This window comes from Dysidea avara, chromosome 10 (assembly GCF_963678975.1).
Source record: "Dysidea avara chromosome 10, odDysAvar1.4, whole genome shotgun sequence".
NCBI lineage: Eukaryota > Metazoa > Porifera > Demospongiae > Dictyoceratida > Dysideidae > Dysidea > Dysidea avara.
Genome location: NC_089281.1, coordinates 6,314,102 through 6,327,272, shown reverse-complemented (window position 1 = coordinate 6,327,272; position 13,171 = coordinate 6,314,102). Strand labels below are relative to the sequence as shown.

Below are 13,171 nucleotides of genomic sequence, written 5' to 3'. Positions count from 1 at the left end.
TTAATGCAAATAATTGTCTATAGCATTAGCTCTAAGACTTCAGTTTGCACCAAACTTGGTACGTGATTGTGTTGTAATATGCTCTACCAAAGCTAAAGAAAAATCGAACTAAGCATTTGCATGTTATGATGGTTTTTGTAAAGTGTGCGAAAAGAATAATCTCCCCGAGTCCCTGCTAAATGAAGAAAATAATCCGAATTTTCAGAAGGCTCATATTTCATGATTGTGTTAGGCAATCTCACTCAAATTTGGTATGTGGGGTGCTGAAGGTGGAGGGCGTTTCCAGTATAAAAATGATTTCAATTCAAAAATAGAACATGTGCATTTTTATTTCTTCATGTAAATATACTCACAGTGTGGCGTGCTGGCTTTCTTGGCCGCACGACACTCTACTATATGTCTTGAACTAAACATGTATTGCTACTAACATTGATACCTGTTCCATAAGTGTAGGATCATTTCCAGATTAACTCATAATGGGAACTATGCGTGCCCCACAGCATGCATGCAATTTTGTGGGAGCATCTGCATGCTCAAATCATGTCAGCATACTTACAGGATGGCATAAGGCTTAATATTGCAAAAGATTATTAGGTTATTGCAAAAGATTATTAGGTGCTTGCAGATGGTTGCACGAGAGCAATTATGGTTGTCAGTAATATTAAACATCATATACCCATCATCAGCTTCCACTTTATGATCATTTCTTGTTTCTTCGGAATAATCCTGACAATCAATTACTGGTCCCTACAGTTAAACATTCCTTAAAACACTGAAATTTGAATTTTCAATTACTCAAGTGTGAAGATATTCCCTATACTCTGCTGTTATGCTGGTACCATACAGTGGGTTATTTTCGTAGCAGAAATTTTTGCACAACAGGCAAAATCTGAATTTTGAGGGTTTTAAATTTTGAAGAAGTCATATTTCAAAGTTTGGATGGATTTCAAATAAACATAAAATTGTGTCAAATTATGAAAGATAATTATGCATGCCTGACTTATTGATGGAATAATCCCCATCCCTATGCACTTGAGAGAAGACTAGGGGGTCTTGAGATCAGTCACTGGCTTGATCATGCTTATGCTACAATTGCAGCAGATGGTGTCAAAAGCCAACAATGGCAGCTGTTTCTATTGATGTTGTAATCATACTGTTTAACCATTGCAATCACTAACACACTGAGCTAAAACACAAGTGATGACGTGTCTATGCCAATCTGTTTAATCATGTGAGGGTGGGATAATTGTGCTGGGAATTTGTTTCAAAGAACAGCAGGTTTTGGGAATTTGTTATCGAAGAGAAGAGCCTCTTCAAAATATCTGAAAATTACCTGCTATACAGTATCAAGTTTCCATGACCAATTGTTGGTTCCCTATTTATTGGCAGATTAGCTGATTCATTTCATGCTTGGTTATTAATGTAATAATGTTCTCAATCAAACATGTTGTTTGATATAAAAATAAAGGTAAAAAGTGATTTTGTGAAATGTATCATACACTAACTATAGTGCACTTTTCAGGCCATTTAGTGGTGCCTCTGCTTTGCTCACACAACATAATACAGGACCTTTATTATGTATACTCTCTCACCCTTGTTGTCTAACTATTATTTACAGTGTATTTAAAACATGGTAGTTAAAAATGGAGTATATTTACGTACATCTGTGATATCCTCAGGTAATGTATAATCAGTCATCTACAAAAAAAAATTTAATATTGTATAAATATTCAATATTATAATTCTGCTTCAATGCCAGCATGTGTATGCATGTATGTATATGTTTGTAAGTAGGTATCAGAGGCGGATCCAGACTATTAAAAAGGGGGGTTCCATTTTTGGAATTGCAACTTCGGCCTAGCTGTAAGTTGAAGACCAAAAAAAAAGGTCATCACCTACTGACAACAGCTACCCCTCACTATAGATACCCTTACCAACTATATTTCCTTATTTATATCTAGATACATAACTTGCTACACTGCTCCTCAAAAGACTACTGTGACTGTTCTATTAGAGTATATTGATTTGACTGCTCTATTAGAGTATCTCGAGTAAGAGAGGCTCTTTCAAAAGGGGGGTTCCATAGAACCCTTGGAACCCCCCCTGGATCCGCCCCTGGGTATGTGTGTGTGTGTGTATGTGTGTGTGTGTGTGTGTAGTGCGTGCGTGAGTGTGTGCGTGTGTGCGTGTGTGTGTGTGTGTGTATGTGTGTGTGTGTGTGTGTGTGTGTGTGTGTGTGTGTGTGTGTGTGTGTGTGTGTATTTATATGTATGTAATTGTGAGATTTGTAGTGAAGCTACTGTGCAAACTTGGTTGAATCAGGGATACGTGATAATAGCTTACAACCAATCTGACTGTTGGAGGCATGATGCAAAAAATTATGGATGGCTTTTGTTTCATATAGGCAACATGAAGCCATTGATATACTACCAAAAATCAACAGAACTAGGATGTAGGGACCTGCTGATCATGCTGGTATAATTATGAGCATAACAGGTTCCTGGGCATAATTGGCAAAATACTTGTGCAATACTATAAATTCTTGCTTGTCAAAATACATATCACAGAAAAATATTGATAATAAAACAATCAGTAACTCTAATAGGACAATCACGTAACTGACTGTTCTATTAGAGTAAGTCAATATTTCAGTGACATGCATTTTGAGAAGATAGGATTTATAGTCTGTGCTTCAGCTGCTTATTATTTACCCAGAAAATGTAGATTTATTAACAAAAACATGGGAACTTAGTCATAAATACTGAGCATAATTTGAGCATCATGATAATACACAAAAGTTATGAGTACTACAGCATAGCATAATAGGTATAAAAAAGCATAATCGGTGGGTCCCTAAACACAACTTGCTCTGTCCTGTCACAAAGAGAACCAAGATGTATGCATTGTACAAACTACAGTATGTCACAATACACTTGTTGGGCTGAAGTGACGTGATGTCTAACTGTAAAACAGTCAAGCCCACTGAAATGTAACTTTAGCCATTATTAAACTTTGTTTGTCTAAAGGCATTGGTTAATAGTTAGTTAGTTAGTCAGTCAGTAAAAAATTCCACAAAATAAAAACTTGATAGCAATTTATTAGAAGTCCTTTGAGTTGCGCTTGAAGGTACTTTGGTGCTTGATTATGCACAACTAATACTGTTAAAATGCAGTGAAGAAATTATGTACCATGTCTGGTCAAAATTTATTTGTAGGAAGAGCAAACCTCCATAATCCCTACTAAATGGTATTACCATATTGTATGATGAAAAATTATCACAGTGTATTTTTTTACCTTTTTCTTACTGCAAATTGACAAGTCCTCAACTCTGTCCAATGCTGGAACAGTTCCAGTCAAGTTGAGTATAGCTCTCTTTGTAATAACTTGTGATGAGCTGGCTGGTTTGATGGATACTTCAACTGCTGTCATTATTATGTATACATACATAACACTATAGGTTTTATAATTTAAACTCCTATGGGGAACTCACAACAATAAATTATTTGATATTGCAAACCCAATGTTGTGAGCCAGAATGGGTTCTTGACAAACTTATCCACAAGACCACATTATACTTTATTCTTAGTTTCTCAACTGCTGATACTTAAAGTAGCAATGCAGGAGTTTAATTTTGTTAACTAAATAGTTGCACACATGCAACTTTCTTGGTCTGGTCCAGCTAGTTACTAACTTGCAACAGACTATGGTTACTAGGCATATGTGCTTATTTTCATAGGAATTATTCACAAAATTTTTGTGCTTGTTTAACACATGTGCTTATAAATGACTGCAAGAAGTTTCTGCTAGGAGAGAATTATTTATGCATGTTCACCAAGTTTATCAAATAATTTGGATGCAGTATATATTTAGTTAAACAGTTTGTTTCTTGGGCAATTCTGAGAAGTTGGGATGCAGTTATTAATTGTTCAGGTGCTGCTAGACGCATGCCTGGCAAGGCATCCAGTGTACTGTGACACTTCTAGTTTGTTCTAATGATCCTTTGCTGCTATTCTATGAAGCACAAACTTCCAGCAGTGAATTCAATTATACATACTTAACAAACAGATGTCTAGTGTAAGTATGCCATGAGCACTTAACAAGCAATAACTGATAACTGGAGTCTACGTGTAACTACCCTTACTATTAGCTCAGCTGTGTTCATTAAATACTACATATGTGACTGGATTTCACATAACAAGGCTTCCACACACACAAAATCAAACTTACGATTTTACCAGAAATGGATTGCTGGTCTAATACACTATCATATTTCACACTGTACTTCCTTCAGCACTGACAAGTCTGGTTTCTGTAGCAGCTTTCTTCCGACCCTGTCAAAGCCACGAGTGTGAGATTGGCACCATTAAATGGCCATGGCTTTGTGATAATGGTGTGTAGTGAGCTGGGACTTCACAGATAGCTCGCCAATAGTGTTCTCAGTCAATTTGGAGTAATTTGAGGGCCATGGAGAGCCCAAACTTGGCCTCTGGATTCCAATCGTCTTCTTACTTCATTTTATACCCGTATATTAAGACCACCGTCCACCCCCACCCTCCCACCCTATTACTACCACCTGTGATATTATTACCCGCTCGAAAAAAGCTGCTCAAAACAGGGCAAATTTTGGGTATCAGAAATGTATACACCCACTCAGTGATAGCTAGTGAACAGATGAACAATTGGTGCAAATTTTGTTTGCACAGCTGTAGGCACTGGGAAGTTATTACACAATGATTCCTTAAAATCACCATATCTCCTAACAAAGCTTTGTGCGTCGAAGCCTTGTTTTGTCAAATTCAGTCACATATAGAGAACCTTGTATATATCATATATACAGTAGCTTATGTAATTGTATTGCCTTCAGTGATAAACTGTTTATTAGCTTTAGTGCATTTTCGGCAAAAGGCTACAAGGCTCTTTTGTAAAAACACACTGTCAGTTCACTTTTGAATGGAGTGTAGCTGTCAAGAATCTATTTCATGCAGCTCATGACATTATTTGAACATTAAATCTCAGTTTTTGCAAAAATTATTTTGAAAGCCTCTGGATGCTGCACCCCACACTCATACATCTGAGATCTAATGCAACTGAATACTCCCTTCAATATCAGAACTACCTACAGGAAGATATATCAGGCTTTTTACAAACAGCACAACTTAACATGCACCCCAAATATTAATTGCTGGATTGCTGGCAAGCAAATAAGTAGCTATTTCTTTTCCACTTTGGTTTCAGCCATTATCTGCAATCAATGATATGAAATATTATAATTGTTTTCCTTGTTTAAGTGTTGTATTTTTATTTATAATTAAGTTGTAAAACTATAAAACTTGTTGCTTCCTTGCCAGATGAATGCTACTACTTCAAACACTACTGGACTTTTTCCTCAAGGTTTTACATCTGCATGCAGTACGTGTTTTATTTGGCTGCCTTCCTTTGCATTGCTATAAAAATGTTTATAATTGGCTTACTGACTGCATGACTTAAATGACTGATACATAGGCTAAATCCTGCACATATAGGGCAGGTATTAGAGTTTAAAAAACCTTATAGTGGGTGAATTTTGAAGAAACGAAATTTATGATCTATCTATACAGGTTTGTATTGGATAGATGAGATAGGAGGTATTCAGAAAATTCTCATTTTGCCAAACTCACCAAAGTTCCTTTGCCAAACATGCAAACCATGCAATAGTTGAATGTGTGCTTGCTTTTTGTCACAAAATTTACATATACAGCTTAGTATTTGATACTTACCTCTTACTGGTCCATCAGTTACAACAATACTGGCAGTAATATACCATCCAGTGTCACTGGTCTTTTCCAAGATACCACTGCGGCTACCCTCCTATTGCATACAGTCAGACATAGTAACTATGCAATAGCATAAGTAGTCTGTACCTTTGTGTACTCTTTCAGTTGCTCCAAGCTCAAAAATCTGATTCCATTGTAAATACGTGCAGTTGGACCACAGACAATGTACACCTTGTTATCTTCAAATAATCCCACCTAGACACACTCTGATAGGTATACATTGTATGTAAGTGTTCCTTTATCTCTACCTCAGCCCATTTACATCCTTTGTCAATACAATCCATTATATCAATTTCCAACCAGACCTGCTGAGCCTTCTTCATCTTTTTGATATAACAAATTTACTTAAGAAGTGAATGCAATGCCGTAAAAATATAGCAATAGAGATCACCAAGTTCATCACAGAAAGCTTGTTTGTGCTTGGTTATGCATGGCCAAATATTGCCAGGCCTGTCATGAAGGAAAAGTGGGGGTGGTTTTGGGGTGATCATTTTATAGCAGGAAATAGCAAATCTTTATTTCTGATTCCTACTATACAGTACTACCATGCATACTGTATGATTTTATGTGACCGGATTTGACAAAACCATGCAGGCTTCCACATACATCCATATTTGTGACTTCAAAGAACCATAACTCACTGTAGGAATAAGCTATTTTGACCTGTTATAGTGCAATGTAATGAGATAATAATGTGAAAATCGTAGGTCAATAGCATGCTGAGTGAGAAAGTTACAAGCAGTTAAAGTTGAAGAATTGGATGTGTGTGAAAGCCTGGTTTTGTCAAATCCAGTCACTTATGTGTATATATTGTGTTTTTGGGACTCTATCATGTGTTTGATGAAGCAGTTCATGTACATATTATATTTATTAACCACCATGAGTGTATGTACATGATGTATTCAAAAACTGTATAATACTTACTTCATTTCGAATGAAAGCAGTATATGTAGAATAAGTATAATTCTCATGGTGTTCACTGCAATGCTTGCTCTTCTTACAGCCAGGCACAAGTTTAAGGGAGTTGGTGTCTTTCGCTTCCTGATTACAGCACAAAAATCTACATAATGTAAGCACATAATGAGCAAAATCAACATTGGGAAAGCACCTACATGCGTCTAGACCAGTCTAAATACCCAGGGACAGAAGGATGATACTTGCATTGACCTTCAGCATTTTGTGACTCTAGATATTCCTCCTGGCACTGGACACAAGTTAGGATGGGTTCAGCCATATGCATGAAAATGTAACCTACACAGATGAGGTTGATGATCTAGTCATATTTAAAGCACCAAAATTTAAATAAAATGCAGGGGTGTCAGAGTAAAGTGAAAGTGGTAAGGCTCAGTCTGGGGGCATGCCCCCAGAAAATTTTAAAATTGCACACTATTTGGAGCTCAATTTGGAGGCTTTGGGCTGTAGTACTGTGTGCAAGGTGCTAGTTAACTAGCTACCTATCTGACAGGTGTTCAATGATAAAACTGGAGACTGACCACAAAAATACTGGTTAACTTTTAACCTTATCATTTGAGTCTATTAATAAAGCCAATTTTTAGAGGCAGACAAAGTCGACATGAAGCTGTTTCCTGAGCTATTGTGAGTGAAAGACAGGTTAGATAAGTGTTGTTTCTGTCCATTGTTGCCATTAAATTTATGCCAAGTACATGTTAACTACTTTTAGTTTTGGTTTCATCAAGTTTAATATATTTTTAATTTCAGCCAAAAAGTGGTGAGGCTCAATAGTGAAATGACATAGGTGTACAAACTGGCATATCATTATACATAACAGTTAAATTTCATTGTCTCACCAGGCCAACCTGTGTTTTTTCTTTTGTTGTTTGGTCAGACAAAAAGCAACTGAATTACCGGTCCATCAAAACGCTTGGACTGCTGCACAAGTGGCTATTGGACATGTTACCAAACTGTCTTTTCTCGACCAAGAAAAAAGAATAGGCTGGCCTGATGAGATTTTGTAATAAAAGGTTACTTCCTCTATATGAGGCTTTTAGCTTTCTTACAGACATAAGACATATACCTAGTGTATTTGATTGATAGTGCGCCATGTTGGGCAGTTACTTTAATACTGCTATATAGCTGCTACTATAGTTCTACTACTTGCTGCTGCTGTTGCTGCTAGTTTATATTGCTGCTATAATTGCTTGCTGATATTGCAATCTGCTACTGCATTATATCTTGTTGTTAGCTATTGGCCAGTTGCTATTTTTACTGCTCCTTGTTGTTGTTAATGAGCAGCTAACAGTGAATGCTACCAGCAGCTACAGTATATAGCAGTAGAAAAATCATTTAGCACCATAAAAGCTGATATAACAGCTAGCATTGTAATGAAAGGTAGCAGCAGCTAGTAATGAATGGAGCTAACAGCAACTATATCAGTAAATTGCTATAACTACTGGTTGCTTCTGCTAGCTGCAACAAACTAGCTGCTGACCAGTGTTGCTGGTCCCTGTTGCTGGTAGTTACTACCTAGTGTTAACTACTTATTGCTGTGCTAATTATACTGTTTACTATACCAGGTGCTCAAACTAGCTAATTCTTCTCCATGACTATTAGCCAATACAGCTGCTACCTGTTTCTAGTGGATATTCCTTGCTGAGCATTGTTAAAAGCATTTTATATTGCTGCTGTGGTTGCTCAAACAGGAAGCAACATAAAGCAAATCCACATAATTCATACCAATCACTATCATAATTGCTAAAATTCCATACATTATCAGTTGTGCTCATATGTTATCTGTTCCTGGATATGTATATCTTAGCAGCTGCTGCTTTTCTTAGTTTGGTTTGTGGAAATGTGGCATGGGGAATGGCCAATGGTCATCTAGGACCAGGGGGATAGGTCATGACACATTCAAACCCAAGTGCACTATGAAGCACTAGTTAATTAAATGCAGTGACACTACCTGTTTGAAGTACAGATAATACATCAACGATCCTATCATAATCATCTATAATTACTGTTACTGTTGGCGTGAAAACCGTAACTGCCATGCATCGTCATCACTATAAGCCCCATTTCACCATAATGGTTCAATTGAGAATCACATCGTTGCACTGAAAAGTGCATCGTGCTCCATCACACCCCTTCCTCTACTTTTAGTACAGAGACTATTGGCTCAAGTGAAATTCTTTCAGTGTTTGTGCAATACTATTACAAATTCATGTAGGCTTGTCCTACCACCCTGATCTAAGACTGGTCCACACAGTGTAAAAGTATGAATGGCTGGAAAGTAGATTTTTTAATAGTACTGGAATGTAGATTTTTAATAGTCCAATATGAAAGCTATTTTCTTTTTGATTTGCATTTTTGACCATGTTTTTCCTTAATTTTCTAGTGCTAAATTAGTATATTGCTCATCCCCTATTACATAGCATTTTATCTTTGGATGCGGTGAGCAACATTAATGAACCTGTAGCTCGGTATTAGAAATGGAATTGTCACCATGGCAACATTTAATTCCCATAATTGAGAGGAATCAGAAATTCATTGCATACACTGTGATTAGCAACTTGAAATTGTAACAGGGCCGGAGCCCAGAGATTTTGAGTGGTCCAGCCATCTATGGACTGCAATGGAGGTGATAGTCATACTCACTCCTTTTTATTGATCTGATGTGATTTTTAGATTATCTGCTTTCATGTGATACTCAACTGCATGTGCTAAGCACACACATTGCAGCATGCCAATTAAGCTAGTGGTGTCTGGAAATTTTTGAAAATATTTTACTTGCAAAACCTCTTTCTCTTTTTTGTTAACATCAAAGAAATATCCTGGTAATATTTTTACTACAGTACCAGGCAAGTAATTCAATTTCATGTCTAGTTTTACTTTCTGAAAGCTTATATTTGAGATATAAGCCATTGGGATTGTAATTGCTAATGCATGCATGAAGACTAAGTAGAGCAATGACTATATTCTATACCCAATGATCTATTAGAGTATTGCAATGACTGTTCTATTAGAGTATATTATGATGACTGCTTTATTAGAGTATCTCGATCTTTTTACAAATTGAAGTAGCTGAAAAGTGGCTCCGGCCCTGAATTGTACTAATAATGAACCACAAATGAAATGACATGTATCATGTATCTAGACTGAAAGGGATTTTCAAGTTTTTAAGAAAAGGATACTAACAGTAATATAACAGTGAGCAAATCATGTGTAGCATTCATGTGGATCGAGTTTGAGAGCATCCCCCTGTAATTTTTTTGAAAATACCATATTGTATCTAGAAAAATGTGGTCAACAAAATTTTGGCTAAATGGATGCAACAGCTAAAATGCATGGATTTTATATATTTCATGGCTGTTGATATTGTGTTCTGGCAGTCACATGAATAAAAATAAATAAAACTTAGACAAGGGTCCTCAAGTGAAAAACAAAACAAAACAAAACAAAAGACACAAAATCCTTGACCAGGAATCAAACCCAAGACCTCTAGTGTGTGAGCCCAGAATTGTAACCACTGTGCTACATGGCTTCCAGCTGCCCACCTCTCTTAGTTTCTACCTTATATGTGTTCAAGTGGAGTAACTTCTATATATTAAAGACAAAGGTGAAGAAGAAACCAAAGCTGAACCCGACCTTAACCCTAACCTTAGGTTTGCCTGTGAACTACTTATCATGTGCCTAAAGTACAAGACCCGAGGCAAACTATTGGTTGCATGCCCTAAAGTACAAAACTAGAGGTAAACTACTGGCCACATGCCCTAAAGTTGAATACTTGGGGCATACTACTAGACGCATGTCAACCCCTAGCTCGTGCATGTGTGTGATAGTGAGAGAAATCTAGTGGACTGCTGGAATAATAGCAAAATATTTCTGGCTGCCGGAACAATAGCAACTTCATTGATATATACCAAAGTTTATTTGAAGTATTGAATCTTACTGCTACCTGATAATATTATATAGTTGTAGTGACCTGCAAAGCAGGATGCACAACAGTGGCTGATCTAGAGGGGTTTCAGGTTTAGGAAGTTTCCCCAAAAGTTTTCAATAACTGTGATCTCAGACTGTGAAGTGTATAGCTAATATAGTCCAGCTGGGGTGAATGTTACTAAGTTAGCTCAGTCTTTGATAGCTCAGTGGCCTATGGGCCCTATACATAGATAATATATACCTTAGGTATATATTATCTATGCCCATTATCTATGCCCTATATAGCTAGTAATGAATCAGTACAAATCACCACAACATTGTTTCACAGTTGAATCTAATGGTCTTGCAGAAAAGTTTTGAAGCAAAACAGCACTTGTACTCACTAAAACAATAACAGTTAACCCTTAAACGTCATAATAACATTTTGAGTGATTTCAAAGGCAAAAGTATATGAAGTTTGGCCAGTAGAAAAGTCCCAATATGTATAACTCCTGGTGATTTTATCTTCTACACAAATCGTAAATAAATTTGCAGCACGCTATTTTCAAAGGAGGTTTCAGCTGAAATCGTTGCAACCCCCTGTATCTGCCACCAGCTGAAATTAAATTTTGTACCTGAAAGGTATCTAATACAATTAGCTAATCCACCTCTTTAGTATAGTTTCACATCTTGTTATTGAGCAGCCATCTGGCTATAATTACACTACACTGCTATTAAAGTGAAAGCTTTGAAATCCCGGCCCTGCCCTAACTAATGTTGTATCAACAATATTAGGTGGAGTTTCCTATGAACAAATTGACTTTGTCAAACACAATTATTAATGTCTTCTACCAATGAAAGCATCAAGGCATTAACAGAACATAAATCATAGCATTTTGGGACTTTAAAAATATAGCTTCGTAAATGCATACACATGCAGCAGAGAGAATTTGTTAATGGAAACCTTAAGTATAGCAAAGCGCCAATACCAATAAGGAAGGCATGCAGAAACTAGCTACGTAGCTATTAGCATGTTTTGTTAAAACGTTTTCCCCAAGTCTGACTGCAATGTTAAGGTGTGATAGGTCATCAATAAAGTAAGTGAAAAATCAGTACAGTAACCCCTATCTAATCAGGCCACTGTATTACAATGTCACTAAATTGGCCATTGTAAAAATGAAATTACTTCCGTAAGGTGACTGCAATAGACAAGTTTCACTTTAAGGTGTACTTTTTATAACCTTAGTGAGATTCAGCACCATACACACAGCATATATACTGGCCACAACCTGGAATGACAACATTTCAGATTAGAGGCATAGGTTTCATGTATATTATGTCTTCACAATTGATACACCACTCATATGGAAAATTAAATCAAAGACACAAACACACACAAAGATAACTATTATACAAGCATCTAATATATTAGGCTATTAACATTACAAACCTTCTGTAGTGGTGGACACAATGTTAGTCAAGGAATGGACAGTCCCCATCGCATCAACCAGTTGACCCCAAGTGGCTGAGTGACCCAGGTCTAGCCATTTCCTTAACATTGCTCTACATCTCTCCTCACAACTGTTAGGGTGATCAACATTGATTATGTCAAGTTGTGATGATGTCAATCCTAATGCTGTCCCCAACTCCCTCCATTTTGCAGCACAGTGTGGAACAACATCTCGATTAAGGTCACGCTCATTAGGAGTAGCATTTTCTAGAGTAATAGTAAATGACAATAACACCAACCATGAACTTGTACAATGAAAAGGTGGGAATATATACATTAGCGTTTCTCCTTGGGACTGAATATTTGCTACCATGCAGGGTTTAAGAAAATGAATCTGCTAAAACAACCAAATAAGATAATGAAGCAGCAGAGCAAAAGCTATACTGCATATGCAAGGATGTTTATATGCAACAGTGTTGTAAGTGGGTCAGCACTGTTGGCCTGTTTGACCCACTGACCCAAATAGTAATCCGGATGGGACCCGGATCTGATCCACATGTGACCCGGTTTAATTAAAATAGAGGCGTGCCCCAAGACTAGATTAAAAGTCCATAAGTTCCACTAGTCAGCCCCACATTTCTTTAACACTTTGTCTACAAGAAGTGAGTAGCTACGTGTTCTCAAGTGGGTGTGGCTCCACGTACGTATTATCAAGTGGGTGTGGCTCCTTATAAGTTTACATGCCAAGTAGCAACACAGATCTGGTGATGCCATGCATGCCCACAGAGCACAGCTGCTACAATTCCAAAAGGTGGGTGTGGCTCTAAATACCACACACAGACAGCAAAACATTCCTGAATGGTGGGTGTGGCTCCCCATAGGTTTCTTGAGTGTTTATAACTGCATTTCTACCAATACAATCGAGCTCGTTAACTTATCGTCACACGTGATCTCATCCGGGTCAGACTCAGATATTCAATGAAGTGGGCAAGACCCACTTGACCCAGACAAAATGTGACCCAAATGACCCGGA

General features: G+C 37.2%; 1 protein-coding gene across 3 annotated transcripts in view; it reads right to left on the bottom strand.

Annotated features, from left to right (window-relative positions):
• The window catches only part of LOC136237294 (uncharacterized), a 30,947-nt gene that overhangs the window by 14,117 nt on the left and 3,659 nt on the right, over positions 1-13,171 (bottom strand). For 2 of the 3 annotated variants that reach the window (XM_066027643.1, XM_066027644.1), the window contains exons 3-11: positions 12,139-12,405; positions 6,926-7,064; positions 6,738-6,873; positions 6,062-6,136; positions 5,901-6,008; positions 5,757-5,847; positions 3,295-3,422; positions 1,663-1,698; positions 677-747 (exon numbers count right to left, since the gene is read on the bottom strand). In XM_066027643.1, the coding sequence (XP_065883715.1) occupies positions 677-747; positions 1,663-1,698; positions 3,295-3,422; positions 5,757-5,847; positions 5,901-6,008; positions 6,062-6,136; positions 6,738-6,873; positions 6,926-7,064; positions 12,139-12,405 (1,051 nt within the window). The remainder of the gene's footprint in view (positions 1-676; positions 748-1,662; positions 1,699-3,294; positions 3,423-5,756; positions 5,848-5,900; positions 6,009-6,061; positions 6,137-6,737; positions 6,874-6,925; positions 7,065-12,138; positions 12,406-13,171) is intronic. The other variant, XM_066027645.1, reaches the window with a different exon arrangement.